Source organism: Girardinichthys multiradiatus, chromosome 1, assembly GCF_021462225.1.
Source record: "Girardinichthys multiradiatus isolate DD_20200921_A chromosome 1, DD_fGirMul_XY1, whole genome shotgun sequence".
Taxonomy (NCBI): Eukaryota; Metazoa; Chordata; class Actinopteri; order Cyprinodontiformes; family Goodeidae; genus Girardinichthys; species Girardinichthys multiradiatus.
Genome location: NC_061794.1, coordinates 29,840,180 through 29,861,095, shown reverse-complemented (window position 1 = coordinate 29,861,095; position 20,916 = coordinate 29,840,180). Strand labels below are relative to the sequence as shown.

At 41.9% G+C, this 20,916-nt stretch overlaps 1 protein-coding gene across 6 annotated transcripts in view; it reads right to left on the bottom strand.

The window, feature by feature from the left end:
• b4galt5 (UDP-Gal:betaGlcNAc beta 1,4- galactosyltransferase, polypeptide 5) overlaps positions 1 to 20,916 on the bottom strand; it is a 47,819-nt gene that overhangs the window by 6,918 nt on the left and 19,985 nt on the right. For 2 of the 6 annotated variants that reach the window (XM_047379555.1, XM_047379535.1), the window contains exons 2-9: positions 6,450 to 6,521; positions 5,425 to 5,544; positions 3,736 to 3,849; positions 3,348 to 3,475; positions 1,361 to 1,477; positions 1,039 to 1,226; positions 837 to 959; positions 288 to 389 (exon numbers count right to left, since the gene is read on the bottom strand). In XM_047379555.1, coding sequence (XP_047235511.1) covers positions 288 to 389; positions 837 to 959; positions 1,039 to 1,226; positions 1,361 to 1,477; positions 3,348 to 3,475; positions 3,736 to 3,849; positions 5,425 to 5,527 — 875 coding nt within the window. In that variant the 5' untranslated portion in view covers positions 5,528 to 5,544; positions 6,450 to 6,521. Of the gene's footprint in view, positions 1 to 287; positions 390 to 836; positions 960 to 1,038; positions 1,227 to 1,360; positions 1,478 to 3,347; positions 3,476 to 3,735; positions 3,850 to 5,424; positions 5,545 to 6,449; positions 6,522 to 15,931; positions 16,049 to 20,916 lie in introns of those variants that run through there. The other 4 variants (XM_047379540.1, XM_047379529.1, XM_047379547.1 and 1 more) reach the window with 3 other exon arrangements.

Genomic DNA, 20,916 nt, shown 5'->3' with positions numbered 1-20,916 from the left:
AAAAAAAACAGTTCCCCGGTTCTATTTTATAGGTTTAATTTTTTTTTAACCCCTCTTAAGGTTTCTCAAAGTAACAATTATTCCTCTGCTCATTTTAAGTCACATAAGAAACCAGCCCCAAAGCATTTATCACATGAAAAGTCTTTAAATGAGTTGAAATTCTCTCATGTGACTGGCTTAAATCACGAGTGCAAGCCTCGCTTGAGTTATCAGCTCCTTCTTTAACCCAACGCCTTTTACAAGGGTTTGTCTTTGGGAAAGAGCAGTGTGTGCATTTGAACACTCACCTTCCCAGGAACTGGGCTTCTCCGCGATGGTGGTGTGGAATTGACATGTAGCGTCCCAGGTCTCCATACGGTCTGCTTACGCTGTAATTGGCAAACTGAACCCTGTACAAACATATATAATGATTTTTAATTAGTAATGTAGGGAGTTGGGCAGAAAAGAAGAGGGTTTTCATTATTTGCATTCAATGTGACATTTCCATAAACCACTGTGCTATTATTATTAGTTTTCAATATAATGTGGTTTGGGCATTTGATTCCCATTACAAGCAGGACAAAAAAAATGCATACATCTATCAGTTAAAGTCAGCAGACCATATGTATGCAGCTGCTTGTGTGTTGTGTAGGTGGGGGGAAATGCTGTGAGGCAAACAGCCGCATAAGGGGAAAAAAAAAAAAAAAAAAAACCAACTAACACAAAGGCCTGTTATGGGCAGACTGGCCTAACTTATCTTGTAAGGGCATCTAAAACCAGTAAAGCAGCCAGTCTCGTGCTGCAGTTCCATCAGATAAGCTGGAGTCTGTGTTTTTTTTGTGTGGTGTTTTCTCTACCTGTTCCAGAGGTCATCGTCCTCGCCTCCCCAGCCCCAGAACGCATTGGGAAATCCATTAATTCTTTTGAACTGCTTCACCGTCAGGCCACTGACACCACCAAAGAACTCATTATACGGAAGCCTTGAGGGGAAATCAAACATATTTGACTGATTTGGTACAAAATAATCCTTTTCCCCATAGAGACAGTACGGACACTCACATGTAGGAGTACTTGTCAAGTTTGACCGCAAAATGCCGAGGCATGTCCGTGCAGCCGTAGTAGTTCCTGTCGTTCTCTATGAGGTGGTCCACGTCATGGAAGATCAGACAATCCCAGTCCAGGTCATTCATGGCCTCCTTAAATCCCACGTTGAACAACATGGCTCGGTTAAATTGTTCTGTCCCTCCCTAAATAAAACAAAAGGAAATAAAAAAAAATTTTAAAAACACATCCACACATTTTCTACAGAAAAACACTAGTGCCATTTTTCTTAAGTATGTGCCTTTAAAGAGGTTTCTGTTCGTCATGTATGTGTACATACCTGCTCAATGATATAAAAGGCAAACTGGAGTCTTTGCTTCTGCAGCACAGGCACCAGGTGTCTCAGTAGGATGGGCAGGTGTTCGTGGCGGTTCCTGAATGGAACGAGGATTGCCACCTAGGGACGCAAAACAGCCGATAATTCAAAAGATAGCAACTAAAAAATAAAAAAACCTACAGGAACACAAATGTAAAAATATACAGGATCACTTATCGAGACAGAACAGTCTGATATGCTCAACTGAGGAAGTTTGATTACAGAGTTGATATCTTAGGAGGAGGGAAATCTGAAACAGTGAGAACCAACTGCTCTAAAAACGCAAACATACAGGACTGTAAAATCTTATTTGCACAATAGGATCCGGCATTTGTTACTGATAACCACAAGTGAGTGGTAAGGATGATTTTCTATTACAAATTGAGTGATAATGGTGCAAGAATCTTAAGTAAAAAGCAAAACAAACTTAAGCTGTGCCAGTCTGAGAGGAAGGAAAAGGATAAAATTACTTAGAAGTAGCTCATAATAGATGACAAAGTAGCTGTTGCCTACTAACAAACTACTGACAGATTTTTTAGACACTTCGTAGAATTGCTATAAAGACATAGAAAAAGAAGACGGTGAGATTGCCCCGTTAAATACAAAAATGTGTAGTAAAAAAGGCTGGGTTAACACACAGTAATGTGTTTTTTTTTTTTTTTTTGCATTTAGAGACAAGGAAAGAGTGTAATTGCTCTGCCCGCTTCTTATACTGTGTGTGTATGTTGTTGCTTTTGTGTGGCAAACACAGTGGCCGCATAATTCTACATGTAAGAATATACAACAGACTATTCAAGTGAACAGAGCATATAAGAAATGTTATGCTGGTTAATTCTGCTATATAATCATTGAGGTGAAACACAGGATCCTTGTCTGAAAAACAGTTGCTCTGTGCAAAGAAAAAAACAAAAACAAACGGTGTTTGTATTCAGAAATACCTGAAGATGTAACGCCTCGCAGTTCAACAGTTCAACCTGCAGCCGATTAACATCCCCTTTAAACAGTACTAATGGGGAAGTTACAAACATAAAGCAGAACCAGTCCTCTTAAATCTTTTACAGTCAATGTCTACTTTTGCCAGTTGTGCTAGACAGCAAAACATTATAGCACATTATTATCACAAATATTTTTTTTTTGTTTTTGCAAGTTGTGCACATAAAACCCATTGCGTTGAGGGTAATGACATCCGAAGGTTAAACCATGCATGAAATCAGACTTTTTGGTAATCAACCAGCTATGATTATGGCCTTTTTAACATTTATTTGGCATGATATCCTTGTAAAGATACCACAGTCGTGCGGGTTTCACATAAACATGTGTGCTATGGTAGTTTTCAAGAGCTTATTGTGCAAACTTATTGCCCCCTCTTATTTTTGCCAATCTGATATGGAGTAATTAATCATGCCATCTCCTCCGGTCAAGTTGGCTGCAGAGACATGGTACCAGTGGCTTGCCAATGGTAGGTACCGAAATACGAGCATAGCTTTCACCATGGCTGTGTTTTTCATGAAGAGAAATATTTCCAAATATCAGAATTTGTCTATTTTGTAAGTATGGGACACATGTTGCTGGATTTTTTCAGCCACCTCAACAGATGTAACAGCAACATGTCGGGGAGGGACATTTATGTGCTACTTTGGGCTCCATGCATTACTCTGGCCTCACATAAAAAAAGGACTTTTATATCGTAGAAAAGGAAAGATGTGAAAGGAAAAGAAAGAAGATATATGTGAATAAGGCTTATTGAAGGGGAAATAAATTCAAGAGGTTTTAAAACCTACACAGCATATATTTTTTTTATCTGGACTTTGCAGAAAAGATGAACAGTATTCCTCCAATAAGTCTAACAAACAGTGAGGCAGGAGCAATCATGCATTTACCGATCCCACTGGCCAGTCTGTTTATGCTTGTAAAACCGCTCTGCTTTGGCCAGTGCCACAAACACACTTACCTTCCAGCGAGGTAAACAGTCTTCGGGCTTCCAGAAGCCTCCCAGGGCCATGCCGGGCTCTCGCTCTAACAAGGACCTCTCGACCTCCTCCAGAGATATTTCACTCATGTTCACTTCCAACCTGCCCTCTGAGAGCGGAAGGAGGCGGGGAAAGGAGAAATAAAAGTCAGAGATTGTAGGAGGCAAATGGTGCCATAACAGTGAGAGAACAGAGGAGAGACAAAGGAATATGAATGTAGCTAAACAATGTTGGACATAAATTGCTAAATACTCATGTTACAACATATCTTCATCTGTCATGATTCAGTACCAACAATAATTGTGCACTAAGTTTCCAAGCAAAGAAATACACCAGAAGTCTAATCCAGAATGTTGACAATGTGCTTACTCATAGAGGGCATCCTCTCGGGGCAAACCTGGGAAGGGAGGTATGTGAAACCCTCAGGCAGGTATGTGGTGGAAGGAGCATCACTCTCGCTGAAGTTGAAGTCATAGGAATAATCTGGTGCCACAACAAAAAAAGTTTCAACAAGAGATCAGAGGGAGTTTCATCTTTCTTTCTGTCATTGGGCAGAATTTAGGTGTTTAGTAATTTTTCTCATTTCTTTTCCCACGACTTAAATTAAAACTCATATACAGGCAATTAACAGTAAATCAGAAACCCCCCCAAAATAAAACAGTTTTTAAATTGACCGAGCAACAACCAGGATTGCAGTCTATAAATGACAGCAGATCTAAGTTTCTCTTATCGTTTTTACGTGAGGGTGTATGTCAACGTACTAAATACTATCAAAGTGTTTTTAGTTCAGTAATTCAGTCCAAAAAGTCAAACTCATGACATATAGATTCATTTCATGAGCATTCGTTTCCAGTAACTTTGATGATTATGGCTCATTCTGTTTCTCACTAAATGTGTATATTATATAAGATCAATATATATTATTTTTAATACAGGCATGTCAGTCTACTGAAAACCGCGCCTATTGTTCTGTACATTATATGCACCCAATACTTGGTTGGGGCTCCTTTTGCATGAATTATTGCATCAATGTGGCGTGGCATGGAGGTGATCAGCCTGTGTATTAAGGAAGCCCAGGCTGCTTAAAATGCACCCTTAAGCTTGTCTGCATAGTGGATTCTATTGTGTCTCATCTTTCTCTTGACAATCCTCCATTGATTCTCTCTGGGGTTTAGGCTAGGTGAGTTTGCTGGCCAGTCAAGTCCCTTTTGGTTGTGTGGGCAGGTCCCAAGTCCTGCTGGAAAATGAAATCAGCATTTCCATAAAGCTAGTCAGCAAAGAGAAGCATGAAGTGCTCTGAATTTACTAGTAAATGGGTGATTTGACTTTGGACTTGATAAAACACAGTGGACCAAGACTAGAAGATGGCATTGCTCCCAGAATCATCCCTGACCATGGAAACCTCATCAAGCAACTTGGATTCTGTGCCTCTCCACTCTTCCTCCAGACTCTGAGACCTTGATTTAGAAATCAAACACAAAATCTAGACTTTGAGCCACTGAGTAACAGTGCATGTGTTTTCCTAATCCCACCCATTGCGGCCAAACACAAGGAATGCCACAGTTGTCTTCCATGTCCTGGATATGTGTATGTGTTGTGGCTATTCAAACTGCAACTTTAGCTGCGGTTAATACCCTACAAAACTTCTTCAATCTCTTGAACTTTGCTTTAAAATGTTTAATATGTTTGGATAAGGGCCCCTGTGAACAACCAGCTTCTTCAGCAATTGTGTTTCGTGGCTTACCCTCCTTGTGGAGGGTGTCAATGTCTGTCTGCTGGATAACTGTTAAGCCAGCATTCTTCCACATAATTATGTAGGCCATAACATTAAGAATCACTTTTTATTGGTCTTATGAAATATTCAAATTTTCTAAAAACCGACCTTTTCATTTTCGTTGGCTGAACGCCATAATAAGCACCTGAAATATATCACAGTGTGCATAGTGACTATATCCAAGCCTTGCTTTTTGAAATGAATTATTCAAATTAAATAACTTTATAATAAATAACTATTGAAATCCAGTTTATCAAGATGTGCCTGTATGAAGTAGTATTTACCTGTGCCATTGATGCTGTAGGCCCCTCTCACCACCTGCTCCAGAACCTGAGCCCCAATGTTCTTCACGTTCTCTCTGATCTGGATGCCTCTGGCTTGGACCATGAACACATACTCATTCACTGTAAACAGAAGAAAGAACATACAGTTGAGCTAAATTATTACACTCAGACAAGGTCTCAAACCAACAAAATGTTAAATACCTCATCGTTTTTTTTATTCTGTTCAAGACCTTCCTCATTTTACTTAATCACAAATTACTGAATAGGTCAACACATATTTAAGGAAAAGACTTTGTAATGTGCAAATACTCCTCTATATTAAGCACAAACATATTGGGTGTAGAGATGATTTAATAATGGGAACTTCCTAAGCATAGACCAAGGAGCTTTCAGTTTACAGAAGGAAACTACTGAATGGTTAATTTTTAAAGAGGGAAGAGACAAGGAAGGAAGAAGAGCCTGAGATGATGCAGCTAAATTAACTGACTGGTTACTGCTTTTAATGCTTGATAATGGGAACGTTCCATCTTATGATGCGCCACGATTTCCATTCATTACTTTGCACTGTCAATAGTTGAATATATTTTTTGACAAATCTGCTGGTAATGGGAAAACATAAAGCAGGACAAAAAGAATAAGTGCATAAAAGGAGGCAGGAGAAAGGTAGAGTGAAGATGGAGGGCAGTAAAAGCTTTTTTTTTTTTTAAGTGTTTTTCCTTTTTTCTTAGAAATAGCGACTTAATAAAAACTTGCAAGGCTTAAGGTTTCAAACATTAATCAGTGCATCTCACAAAACCTTACTGTATATTTGTAATTTGGAACTTTTTGGATGACAGCTATCATGGAAAATATTTTGTCAAAACAAGCAGCACCCAATTAGTGAAAGTGGGCTGACCTATATACTACCACCACAAAGGTTGCCTAAAAGGACTGAGCAGTAAGGCGGTTTGTGGTCTAAATGAGTCAACAATTTCATTTAAAAACCCCAGCAAACCACAAGCACCTCTGTTCCCATGAGTACTTACATGCAAATATGTATGCATTGTAAAAATCTGCAGTTCTGATTCACTGAAGCAGTTTCTGGAGGAGCAAAGGTGCTAAAAAAAAAGAAATAAAATAAAATTGACATACAGGATAGCTGACAAGAGGTATTCTGCACTTTATAACAGCACAACACCATAGTGCTGCCACACTGAGGAATGCCAGTCTTTTTGAATCTACTTCCAGCTGCACAATCACCGGCCAAAAATACAATTAGCATTCATTTTAAATCAATCCCAATATGATCTACACGCTTCAGTACAATAGATGTGCATGTGAAAGCTGTGTGTGCATGCAAGTAGAACAATGCTGAGCCAGAAATCCTGAGAAAGTGATTTGTCATTAGTAATTGTATTACAGTTTCCATCACATTCATCTTATTTTATACAAACTGCCAGGCTTGCAGGACTCGAGACTAGTAGCTAAGCGCTAACTGAAATCAATGTTCCCATTTTACTTCTGCAGCATGCAAAGAGTACAGTGCAGCTGTTGCAAAAGCAGTGACGAATGATGATACGAAATGGAGCTCGATTTGTTGAGTTACACGACAATAAGATAAGAAAGGATAAGACAGACTTTATTAATCTCACAATAGAGAAATTAACTTGTTACAGCTCCTGTTAGTAACGCAGTATGAAACCTTCTGAGAGGTGTGACGTATTAATGCTTTTAGACACAAAGTTTTTCAAAGGCAGGAGAAATTGTTAACAAGGAAAGAATAATAAAAGAAGCAGTTTAAAGAAGCCAAACATTGCGAAGCCTGTTCCATTTTGCAAAATATATTCGTCATGCTACCCTGATCCTAAATCTCCAGTGTCTCCAGGTTTCATGGCTAAATTCAATCCCAACACTAAACTTAAAAAGTTCAAGTCCTGTCTTCTTATGGTTTTAAAATGTTAGTAGTTGCAAAGCTATGTATTTACTGAAGTGGTATGAAAAAAAACTTGAAAACCAGTGATCTACTCCATATGAGGCATTGGGCTTGCAATTTCTTGCACTTTAAACACGCTCTCTCCATACTCTGGAGAAATGGTTCTTGCCGACATACTCAAGGCAACAAACTGTGACAGATGCAATGAGACCCAGGAGACCTGGACCTTGAAGAAAGCTCACATAATAGGCTACAACACGAGGCCATTAGCACTTGACATATAATGCACACAAATACATGCGCAGCAATTTAATGCGTCGCAGTCAGCAACAATACAGAACCACTAGTGGGGTTTATCCCATCAGGGCCTCCAATCCACTGTAACCCATCAAGCATGGCAGTAAACCTTGAACAACCTTGTCCTCCAGCAGCTCTCACAGGACATAATGTCCACCCACCAAGCCCATTTCTCCTAGATTTGTTGTATCTCTCTACATTACTACCTTGTACCACTTATCTGTATATCCCTCTATATTACTCTTTTTCTCTTAGTGGTACTTTGTGTCACTTTATGTCAAACCCAATTGTTCTTATTTTTGAGGTGAATAATCTGAAGGGTGGCTTGCAGGCTCATGGGGACAACTCCAGGCAAAGACCAAGCCCATAGCCATGCTACATGGAGTTAAAAGACAGGGGAAAAAAGCCGGCAAACAATGAGAAAGAGAAGATACACAGCATCTTTCTGCTTTTTTTCTGCAAGGCAATTAACTCTACATTGATAGCTCAGCAGTGGGAGGTGATCTGTCCCGTTCTGCTGGCTCCCTGATAAGAGCTGAAAGGCAGTTCCTCTTTACTCCATGCTGAATTGGATTCTGTGGGCACACATGCCACACTCACTCTCATAGCTTTGAGGGTTTAAAGCTGTCACTCTGGGAGAGGGTCAGTTTAATGCCGCGGCCTATCAGTGACACCCACAGATCCAGACATTCACGGAGATAATCAGAGGAGGAGGACTCTATACAGTACAGGCACATGCTCTTCAAATTTGAGTGAATGCTGAGAGTATATTATGATGGTGTAATTAATTTAGTTGTCATCTACACTATCAGAAATGTAACCCATTACATTGCCTAAAAATGACTCAGCAGGTCAATTTAAATACCTTATTGGTACGTAAACAGGCTATTACTCACAGCATTAAGAGTAAATCCCCCACAATTAACTGGTACTGCGGCAATCTGCAATCTATATTGATCCACCTGTGGTGTTGGGATTGGCAGATGGCAGCATACGTTTTTTTTAATAACATAAAATATGTACTCTAGTTTTTAAATGAACATTTTGCCTCTCTTGATCAACTCTAAGTGAGGCAGAGAAACCTGTTGTCCTTCATGGATCAAGAATTGCATCCCACAGCCTCTCGATCAATGCAAAACCATTACTAGTTTTAAAGATTACCACGTAAATTTTCCCGTTGTTAGAATTACCGTGTTAAAATTAAATTACCAATAAAACATTTCTGATTACTCTGTCCATCAACACAACATCACCGGCACTTTATTGCACCCACATTTAAACCAATGGCACCAACTCTTACATATGGCCATGTTTTCATAAATGCACTCATCACATGACATTACTTTATGCAGAGGGAAATGACACAAGTAGGCCTCTGCTTTTAGCTGCCACTAGTTGTCTAAGAAAGTTAAATTGTATTTGGATGTATGCAGTCTTCCAAACGGTCTGGTTTGTCTATTTAACTGGTAACCAGCTTGCCAGATTTCTTGGACTAGCATTAGAGTAGCTGAGAATCTGCTTATGCAAGACAGGCAAGAAATAGTGCAAGGTTTTATGCAAAAAGCAGTTTGACAACCGTTTTTTTCCTTTAAAGGATCAATATAGCAGATGATACGAGATAATACTTCCTTTTACCTTCCCAATAAAAGCCTTAAATATATATTCTGTGCTATGGATTTTAAAAATAAAATGACTGGTGTGTGCAGACAGAAATTAGAATTACATATTCGTCACTTTGATACACACCAGTTCGTTGACTCCTTGTTATTAACAGCAAAAATTGTATTTTGCTGAAATCCTTCATCTGATGATCACAGGTTTATTTAATTGGGATTAATATCACTTTTGTTGAATCTTACAACTAGCAATCATAAACCCCTTTTACACAGCCTGGCCAGGACTAAGATGCCTTCTAGCCTTCTCAATATGTTTTAGAAAGGGACTCATGTGGTGGGACATTCACTATGCATCAATCGGTGTAGGTTCTTATACATAAAAAGTATTTTGCCGCACGCCTCCAAACGGGCTTTGTGACAGAGGTGTTGTGTGAAACAAGGTATAAGATAAAACTGCATACATATACCGATCAGCCATAATATTGAACCCTTGCCTACAATGGAATGGGTTTCCTTTCCATCATCAAAACCAGTCTGACAACTCAGAACGGCAAAGAACATGTCCTTGAATGTCTGATCCTTGGTGGATGGCAATACATCCTTTTCAACTTGATAATTATGGGGTGTCTCTCTATAGATTAGGCTTTGTTACTACATATGCCATCAAAACACCCATAGGATGGTAATAGGGGAGATTAAAGGCTGTGTAAATATCTCAGACTCCACTGGGACATTGCTATTCAGTTTTTACAGCGCCTATAGCTGCTCTGCTGTGAAAAGGTGAGTTGGAGGGAGTTGATAAATGCATTGTTTATAAATAATTAATTTTATTTATTTATTTGTTACCGTGTCCTGTCCGACAGAGTATCGCTCAGAATTGTTGTCTGAGTGCCAAGAAATTGCCCAACAGATTTACTTTCACAAGCAGAGCATCACCGCTAATGCTTTGAAGCTCTGCTTGATATTTATAAAAGAAACTTTATTATAAACTTCTTTGGGAATATTTCAATTGTTACGGACACGGAGACTGAAATGAAAAGGAAAAAAGAAGCTCAAAAAAGAGAGAGATGGGGAAAAAGGGGAGAAAAGGAGGAAAGAGTGGAGGAGAGAAAGAAGGATGAAGAGAATACAAGATTACACCCTTCTTGCTTATACACCTACAGCTGTTTTTTTTTTTTTTTTTTTAACAAAATAGTACACGGTAATTCTGAATGTAAAATGTACTTAGTGAGAGGTGCAGCCCAAAATAGAACATCTGTGTATCTGTCAACACCTGAAGCTTAACACCTGTGAGTATGGGTGTGGACGCGCTTTTGTATACAAGGTTTCTCCACAAAAATATGCAATAGCTAGTGTCAGGACCCACAGACCTCCCCCATGGTCTCTGGACGGACACTGAGGAGATCTGAGTCACAGACATTTAAAGCCCCCCCAAAGCACAGGAACCCCAGGAGAACCACCGCCGGGACTACCGCAACCCCCCCAGAGAAGAGCAGTGGAGAGTCCCAGGGGAACCACCCAGCAGCGACAGTGCAGAAGCCCCAGGGACACACCATCCCCCAAGCAGAGGCCCGACAGAGCCCAGGGGGCCAGGCCCCGGCAAGCAGCCACCGGGAGTGAGCCAGCCCACACCAAAGCACCCGGCCGCGGACTCCGAGAACCACAAGTACACCAGCGGGCAGAGACTCCAACCACCGGCAGGCGGTGTGGCGAGGAGGAAGCTGATCCAGGAGAAGGAGCAGTTCAAGACCCAACCGGTCGCAAAAAAAAAAAAAACAGGCAAACAGTCACAATCACCCACCCCCACCCTCATGCATACACATAAAATCACTCACACCCAACATAAGGATAAACAACAATGGACGTCATACACTCACTCACACTCCCCATGCATACTCTATACTCCCAGGTCCAGGCGCCGGTACCCCCTCGGGGCAACCGGACCCAGGAGGTGGTCCCCTTCCCTCCTGGGGCAGAGGCAGGCAGACAGCGCCGGTACTGCCCAGACCCGGGTGACCCCGGCCCAGCTCCCGCCCCCCTGCCCCGTACCCAGTCCCCAACAACTCCCATCCGCCTCCGGAGAGGGGGCTATGTACAAAAGAGGGGTCCACATGGCCCAAAGCAACCCGCCAACCGGAGCCGCCCCAGGACGGAGCAGTCCCGACCCCCCAATGAGCTCCGATCCAAACCCCATGAGTCTCCCACCCCCAGTGAACCCCAACAAGAACCTCCCCACAGGGCCACCCCCAACAAGGACACCGATATCGAACACATCCCCCCGAACCCAAATGGCACGAATTCCCACCCCCACAGGGGCACACCCCCACAGGTGAACTCCGTGGCCGAGAAGCCACACCCACACAGCGCAAGCTCCACACACAGCCCCGCTCTAAGAACCCCCGCCGCACCCCGCTCCCCCACCACACAGCGCGCCGCAACGGCAAGGCAAGGGCCTTGTGCAACGCCACCCCCGCCCACCGGCGCAACAGGGCAGACCCCACCCAGCACCACACCCACAACCGGACCCCCGACCCCACACCATGATGGGACAAACTCATCCACCAAGAGGTCCCCGGCCAGCGGCAGGCACCCAGGGCCAGTGACCCCACCACGCCCCCCTCAGCAACAAAAAACACTACATCACTGCCACTGCAACGACCGCCCAGGGAGAAACACTATCCAGCTCAGCTCCACCATCGCCGCCCAGCCGATCAAAACGCCAGTGACCCCACACCCTAGAAGTGGACACAACCCCTTCACCCCACAGGCCGCAGCCCCTCCACGCCACCCCCCAGTCCACCGCCCCGATCCCCCCTCGGACAAGACAGCCAGCAGAGCAGCACACCTCCAAGCCCGCCCAACCCCCCCAGACAGTGCCAGCAGCCCCAGCCCACCAGTCCACGAGAGGGATACATGCACCGGCCGGGGACCTGGGCCATGCAGGCCAACCGCTCCAGGCCAGCTGTCCCGGTGCAGTCACAAGACATGCTCTGCCGCCCCACCCACCCGACCGCCAACCGCGTCCCAGCGCCCGACCCTGGGCCAGGACCACAGAAGGAAGCCGTGGAAAGAAGGCCATGGTGGCCCCAGTTACCGGGCACCCCGCCAACCCCACCCCCAAACCCGGGGGCGCCCCAACCCACCGGCCACCCGCACCCCCGCATGGCCATGAAGCAGTCCAGCTGGCCAGCCCCTCCATCAAAGCGGGGCCACATCCCAATAAACGCCGGAGCCCGGCACCCCCTCAGCCGGCAGACCAGGGCCCAAAGCCACGGGCTGAGATCCAAGGGAACCCAAGCGATCCCGAGAGAGCCGAAACGCCAGCCCAGCACCAGACAATCCCCAAGACCCGACCCCCAACCCCCCAGCTCAGACCCGACTAGAGGGACCATTCCCTCTCCAGGCCTCCGACCACAGATGGGAAATAGCGAACGGGGTGTGAAAAGACCCCAAGCCTGCCTCCGCCAGCTCAAATGTGGTGTTGATGCGTGTTGTTGTAGTGTGCATTTAAAAAGAAAAATGGTGGGGAAGAGGGTCTGCCCCCCCCCATGTGAATGTCATGAAAATGTTATAAGTGAGAGTGTCTAAGTTGTACAATAAAATTGGGATACAGGCTGCCATGGGACCGCAGAGATGGAAAACCCTTACGGCACTCCGATGTCGCACCCGCACCCCAAGGCCCTCCATGAGTGGTATTGTGATGGAGCTGGCAGAGGGAGGTGTCCGGGGATGGGGAGGGAAGGACTGGGGGGCAAACCGCTCTCCCAGGGAGCCAGCTCCCCGGCTGACCCCAATAGGCACCCCTGTTTGCCGAGTCCCAACAAAGGAGGGAGGCATAGGCACATCTGCCGGGCAAAAAACTAGGGACAGGTAACAGGCCCCGAGAATCAACTGAAAACCGGGACCAACGTCCCCAGACTAAAAATTGCCCTTTATTACCCACCAAAGCAAAGTAAGTTAGTTGAATTGATACTGGTTTTTCCAGAAATACGGGAGTAGGGCTATTTTTCCCCATCAATGGTCATAATTTTAAAGTTCAATGGTCAAATGACAATTCTGAAGAAGGAAGATTTTTTTTTGTTTCCGTTTGTGTCTGTGGTTTCCCAGTTTCCTGTAACTGTAGGCGACTACGTCAGAGTGTCAGACATACACACAGAGGTAAGTTTACACTCTGTTTCCACCATACGTCAATTAAAACTCACCTCCACTCTTTTGCACGCAAAGTCACATTTTGCAATACTTTTAAACTGATTTTACTGTCAAACAAGATCCACTGTTGACTATCACCAGAGACTCTCTGGGTTCTGTAAGCCTTTCTAGGCTCACAAAACCCAGAAGGGCTTACAGAACCCAGAAAGTCTCTGTAAGCCCTTCTGGGAAGGACAAGGATATGCTTTGCCAAGTCAGGTTACAGCAAGGAGCATTGTTAAATTTCTGTGGAAAACCATCCTATCGTAATCTAAGCAAATCCTTTGTGCCAGTGTACATTCACTTCTACTTGTAGATTCTTCTGATAGCAGCTCTGGTATTTCTAAATGTTTGACACGCCGATTAGATATTATTTGTGAAATAGTTTTGGTAACAGTGGCAGTCTTATGGCCAGGGGTAGCTACAGGTTATGTAAACAGGAGTGTGTGGCATCTGTAATACTTTCCCAAAGGACCATATGGTGCCATGTGAGAGACACAGATGCTGATCCGTCATGACAATGAAAACACTAATGAGCAATTGTGTTCCTGTAGCGTGGCGCTGTGCAGGGAAACCTCGAGTCTTCATTGTAGTTACTTTTCTACATGCATCTAAACAGTAATGCAGACCAAAGCTCCTGCATCAACATCCTGATGATTAATAGAAGCAATAGTATGTTGTTGGAAAAGGGAGGGTTACTGGTATAAAGTTATATTAAGGTTTTAAAGTTAAGCTAAAAGTTCTGGGGAAACTATTTATATAGTTCAAATCCTTTTGTGAAAAACAGGACAAAGCAAAACATTCTCCCCACCCACAAATTGTTCCACACTTCTAGTTTGCAGGAGAATAGTTTGAACTTTTATAATTAAGTTTTGGGAAAACATTTACATGTAACAGTTTCCTAATCTGTTGTTAAAAGATGAAATATCTATGAGTTTGTAGAGAGGTTAATACATCTTCAGAGCAGTTGGCTTAAAGCTTATCTTATAAATGTATTTCAGCAATGTAAAACCCAAGCTACAGATATTTATATTCATGGATTTCAATGCTTTAGTTAATATTAAATATCTGCATATTCACAACAGTTATTAAATTTGTTTCTGTTTTCTTAGTTAAATGTTTGTTACTTCATACTAGTTTCATTGGTGGAGGCTGGTAACCGTATCATAGCATTTAGCCTAAAATGATGCACGCTATCAGTACTAACAGGAAGTAAATGTTTGGATTTCGCAATATGCCATATGTGTAACAACTTCGAGAATGGCATGTTTGTATGCTTTTTGAGGCCTCCTTATTGACTGGAAGTTGTCCAAGTTCATGAGCAGCTGCAGCATCTGGCAACATAACATTAGTCTTGTTCCACAGATGATTTTTGCCTGAAAAAAGAACCAAACTTTAAGGTCTTTTGCACGAGCGCAACGTCAATTAAAATGGGTGACACCAACTCAAACAATGGGTCAGTTGGACTAGCTGTTAGCTTTCCAATGGTCTAAGGATTTCTTGATACAAGATTTTAGTTACTCATTGCTCACGGCATTTTTGAAAATTCTCACCTCAAAACAACATTTTACTTTCTTTTTAAGTTATGCAATGAAAATCATAGTAACAATAAATAATGTAGATCATTATCAATACTATAATCAACACGTTATGTAATATTAGCAGCAATAACAATAGTTGTTGCTTTTCTTAAAAGAAATCTGTTAACATTTGCATTTTTGCTTTAGATCTTCGAGTAAACTCTGAAATTATAAAACCATGGCGTTTTTACTCAAGGTTATCACACTGTGACAATATCACATTGGCCAATAACTCATTATTACTGGACAATGCACTGTTAGTGTAACATGGGATTAGTACTGACGTACTAATGATGCCAGAGACGATTCATGACCAAGACTTAAGAGCAAATTAGTGTAACCTTGGTCTGTTTCCTGAAACAAACACAAAAAAACACAAGCAGTGGCAGCAATTATAGGCAATATTAGTCTAGTGGAAGTAGTGGTCACATGATATCCAGTCATGCATGAATCATGAGGATCCCTCCAAACCCACTTTACTGCACACACGGGCAGGCTGGCATTCATCCCTTTCAGATTGTCTCTGAAGCGACAGAAAATACAAATGTGTGTGTGTGGTGTTGGTGCGGGGGTCGGGGGGTGGTGTTGAGTGAGCAACAACAATGGCAGGAAGAAGCCATGATGACTGCACTGACAAGAATCTTCATGTGCACAGCAATCCAAAAAATTTTCCAGCAAGCTCCATTTCTCAAATGAACAAGGCAAGCAGAGAGGCCAACTGAACGGCAGAGACATAAAAAGCCAGGGCCAATGGTAGTTGGAAAAAAGAGACAAGGTTCTGAGAGCAGATGTCTTTTTGACATGCTGAGTGCTCATTTATCGCCACAGAAATGACGTCAGCACTTAGGGGTTCCTGGCAGGTTTCCCACTTCCAGAAGTGCATTCAAACCACTAGCACAGCAATTCCATCTCACCTCCTTCCTACTTCCCTTTTGGACAGTCAGTGTCACTCAGCCATTGTTATATGTCACCCTCAAGAGTTCTTCCTTTTATTTCTCCCTACTTGCTCTTCACTGGAGTTAACTGGCTTCCTGTAAAGAACAAGTAAAAGAAACCTTGAATGAAACTATCATCAACTTCTTAACATGGTCTCTGCTGTACCAGACCTTTTTTAAGGCAATAAAATATATATTTTGTGTAAAAGAGGAGCCTAAAGTGAGTCCAAAGTCCAGCATATTCTTGCTAGTGCGGGGTAAGTTGAGTGTACTTAAACAATCCCTATGAGTCAACTGAGGAGAAAACAGCTGAAGCAGACTGGAGAACTGTAGGTACGTCTCTAAATTAGTTTTATATTACACACTGGGAGCTGCTGCTCAACACCACATTGCTTTTAGCTGCCTCCACCCACAAACCTCACAAAGTAAAGCAACACACAAACACAGCTATACACAGAACTGCATTCACAATAACCCAAAAACTCCAACAGCTATATTGCCCAAATACATTAATCAAATACGGCTTCCACATTTTTCCACAAGTAAGGGTGAGACTGTTATGCAGACATAGCAGTGATTACATAACGAAGGGTTACATTCTTCCACTATTTCTTCCAACACAGGTCGACCCAATCCTGTAGAAGTAAAAAAGAAGGATGTTGACTTGTGTGGGCAAGAAAAAGCCTTAAATTAAAACACGGGGTGTTACAAGAAAATTACAGCAATCAGAAGGTCTCGGCGAGGAAAGCCCTCTCCTGCTCATCTGTTAAAAAAAAAAAAAAAAAAAAAAAAAAGATGCATCTTAAAATTTTAAAGAAAATAACACATTTTGGTTTCTCAAATTTGCATAGCCAGTTTTAACCTTTGTCGTTTTACCTGTGCATGGCTTGTAACATAATTCAAGACCATTATGCTGTTGATTAAATCTAACTCTAGTATTATTAGAAACTGTTTTAATCTATTAGTGGTGACCTTTATGAAGGATGTCAGCATTGTCCAAAATTGTCTTAAAACACTTCAGACAAGTTACTGTGGTGTAGTTAGAGGCATACACAAAGAGGCAGTTTACTTCACTGGAAGCCTAAAAAATGCTGGCTGTATGTTTGAGAAAAGAAATCACAATCAGATCCCTAAATAAAAGACAATGCAGTCAATGTCAACTTATCTTAAAACATAAATTTATATAAAACAGGGGGAAAAATAGCCCCATGGTAAAAAAAATGGAAGCAGCATGAAGCTAAATGTTACCAGAAATGACTTCACTAGTCTAATGGTTAAACAGCTACCTGGTAGTCATTTTCAGGAAAAACAGGAGGAATTAAATTATTTTTGGCCATGGTATGAAAAAAATGTCCAAGACTGGACAACTAGTTTTACAGCTAGTTGCGATAAACTGTTGCCTCTTAACTCACTTTGGAGAGGTTTCATTCGTTTTTTGCCTTGGAAAACTTTTAAGAGTGTACTGAATGACTCAGTGTTAATCAGTGACACTAATGGACTTAGTTTCCAAACAGGGAACAGTCTCCTAGCAAAGAAATAATTGGTTATACATTAACATCCTGGTGTAACTCAAATGGAATGGTTATAATTTTTCCATTTTTAATCTGTGCCAATAGTGGGACATAATAAATAAGGCTGATAACGTCTAAAACCTGGTACTTTACAATCAGAAGTGTTTTATGTAATGGGAACATGTGTGACATGGAAAATTTAGGGTAGTAATAAAAAAAAGAAAAAAAAAGAAGGCACTCCTGCCACCTTGTTGGTTAATTATAAAAGTAGAGTGATTTGATTTCACAATGTAGTGCAATGAAACAAAATCAGAAAAAACACTTTCTGCTGCACTGCCATAATACCAAAAAAGTGTGTTCTCACAGTAATTAGGTGATCTGCATAAAGCGCAACGGTTTTTGTACAAATGGAATCAAGAGCTATGTGACAAGGCTTACTGCTTTTAAGCCATTTCAACAACATTGCTTGTGCTAGTAGCCAACGCTGTCTCTGTTGCTTTGTTGTACACTCCTCCATTGACACATCAAAACACAGCCTAATTCCATTGCATAATGAGGCAGGAAAGCATGCCGAAGTGTTAAAAGCAATCACAGGAATATAAACAAAAAACAACAATGACTTTTATATTTAAAAAGTACTTTCTAAAAGGAAATAAATAAAAACAGATTCACATAGATAAACAGATAATAAATAAATAAAAAGTACATTTTAATCAATTTGGTTACTCTAGATTTTGTAAGTTCCAGTCCTTCATATATGTATGAGCTTAGAATATGTCATATTCTGCCCTCCATCTGCTCTGCTGTCCTAAATGTGTGTTTGCCCATAACGGTTTGTGCACGTGCGATGCTCCCATGATGGTTGCTGAGCTACTGCATGGCAGAGAAACACAAGGACCAGACGAGGAGAATTACATAAATGACACAGTGGTGCCAGAGCCCCCAGTTTTCACTCTGCTGCAGGCACATACTGGGAAACAGATCTAAGGGGAGAAAACAAACATGAAGAGAAGGGGACAGAAAGATTGTGTGTACATAAGTATGTGTAAGCCTAGGAGAGTTAGAAAAGGGCTTTCTTCTCCTGACAAAATCTATTGTCCGTTAACGTAGTCTGGAAAAAGATAAAGGGCTGCACAGATAATGGGGGTTATTTAACTCTTAAATAACCCCCATGACAGCACAGAGAAATATGCTGTCAAAACAGCTGATTTTTTTCATCTGCATTTGTAAAAGCATCTGCTACTTGTATTAAAGTGATATAAAAGGTTTTATTACACACTACCAACTGAAAAGGGGAGACAATATTTGTTTTATCTTTTATATTCCTGTGTCTAGTAAATGTTTACTTCCCATCTTGCCTCTTTATCAGTAGTTAATTTCCTGACTTATTTTGTTTGTCATATTTTTTCTCTCTATTTAATTGATGTCTGGCACTGGTCTGAGTTACATCTATAACTGAAAAGTGCTTTAAAAAAATGGCTAAAGTAGCAGTTGATTAGTAGCAATTTCCTTTCCTTAACAGGAAATTGTACATTGTTGATCTGATGGGCCAAGTCCTTTACCGTTCTGATCCTGAGTCAATGTTCTGAAGCTGTTATTTCCTCCCAGCAAAAACTTCCAGAAACTACCACAACTTGCTTGTGCCAAAGACACATAGTTTAATTAATTACTAAAAATTACAGGAAGTCCACAAAAAACAGACCTGCTTAACACCTACTCTGGAATTGTAGCTTTTTTCCTTTTGCACCAAAGCATCCATTACAGAATCATTCACAATATGAAGTATTTACATTTTACAACACAGGGTGGGTGCACTCCTGGATTCTGCTGGGTAACAATAGCCATGTTTAAAAAGTAAAATCCAAAACAGAATCTAAATAATCTAGTTAAAACATGTTGGATGGTTTTCCATGCTTCTGTCAAAGGCAGGTTGGTTGCACTTCATATGATCTGCAGCTGTACATAATTACAGGTATGTTCACTCATGAGTCATTCAAACTGTTCATTAACTTATTTTTTATACAGGTCCTTCTCAAAATATTAGCATATTGTGATAAGTTCATTATTTTCCATAATGTAATGATGAAAATTTAACAATCATATATTTTAGATTCATTGCACACTAACTGAAATATTTCAGGTCTTTTATTGTCTTAATACGGATGATTTTGGCATACAGCTCATGAAAACCCAAAATTCCTATCTCACAAAATTAGCATATTTCATCCGACCAATAAAAGAAAAGTGTTCTTAATACAAAAAACGTCAACCTTCAAATAATCATGTACAGTTATGCACTCAATACTTTGTTGGGAATCCTTTTGCAGAAATGACTGCTTCAATGCGGCGTGGCATGGAGGCAATCAGCCTGTGGCACTGCTGAGGTCTTATGGAGGCCCAGGATGCTTCGATAGCGGCCTTTAGCTCATCCAGAGCGTTGGGTCTTAAGTCTCTCTCAACGTTCTCTTCACAATATCTCACAGATTCTCTATGGGGTTCAGGTCAGGAGAGTTGGCAGGCCAATTGAGCACAGTGATACCATGGTCAGTAAACCATTTACCAGTGGTTTTGGCACTGTGAGCAGATGCCAGGTCGTGCTGAAAAATGAAATCTTCATCTCCATAAAGCTTTTCAGCAGATGGAAGCATGAAGTGCTCCAAAATCTCCTGATAGCTAGCTGCATTGACCCTGCCCTTGATAAAACACAGTGGACCAACACCAGCAGCTGACACGGCACCCCAGACCATCACTGACTGTGGGTACTTGACACTGGACTTCTGGCATTTTGGCATTTCCTTCTCCCCAGTCTTCCTCCAGACTCTGGCACCTTGATTTCCGAATAACATGCAGAATTTGCTTTCATCCGAAAAAAGTACTTTGGACCACTGAGCAACAGTCCAGTGCTGCTTCTCTGTAGCCCAGGTCAGGCGCTTCTGCCGCTGTTTCTGGTTCAAAAGTGGTTTGACCAGGGGAATGTGGCACCTGTAGCCCATTTCCTGCACACGCCTGTGCACGGTGGCTCTGGATGTTTCTACTCCAGACTCAGTCCACTGCTTCCGCAGGTCCCCCAAGGTCTGGAATCGGCCCTTCTCCACAATCTTCCTCAGGGTCCGGTCACTTCTTCTCGTTGTGCAGCGTTTTCTGCCGCACTTTTTCCTTCCCACAGACTTCCCACTGAGGTGCCTTGATACAGCACTCTGGGAACAGCCTATTCGTTCAGAAATTTCTTTCTGTGTCTTACCCTCTTGCTTGAGGGTGTCAAGAGTGGCCTTCTGGACAGGAGTCAGGTCGGCAGTCTTACCCATGATTGGGGTTTTGAGTGATGAACCAGGCTGGGACTTTTAAAGGCCTCAGGAATCTTTTGCAGGTGTTTAGAGTTAACTCGTTGATTCAGATGATTAGGTTCATAGCTCGTTTAGAGACCCTTTTAATAATATGCTAATTTTGTGAGAT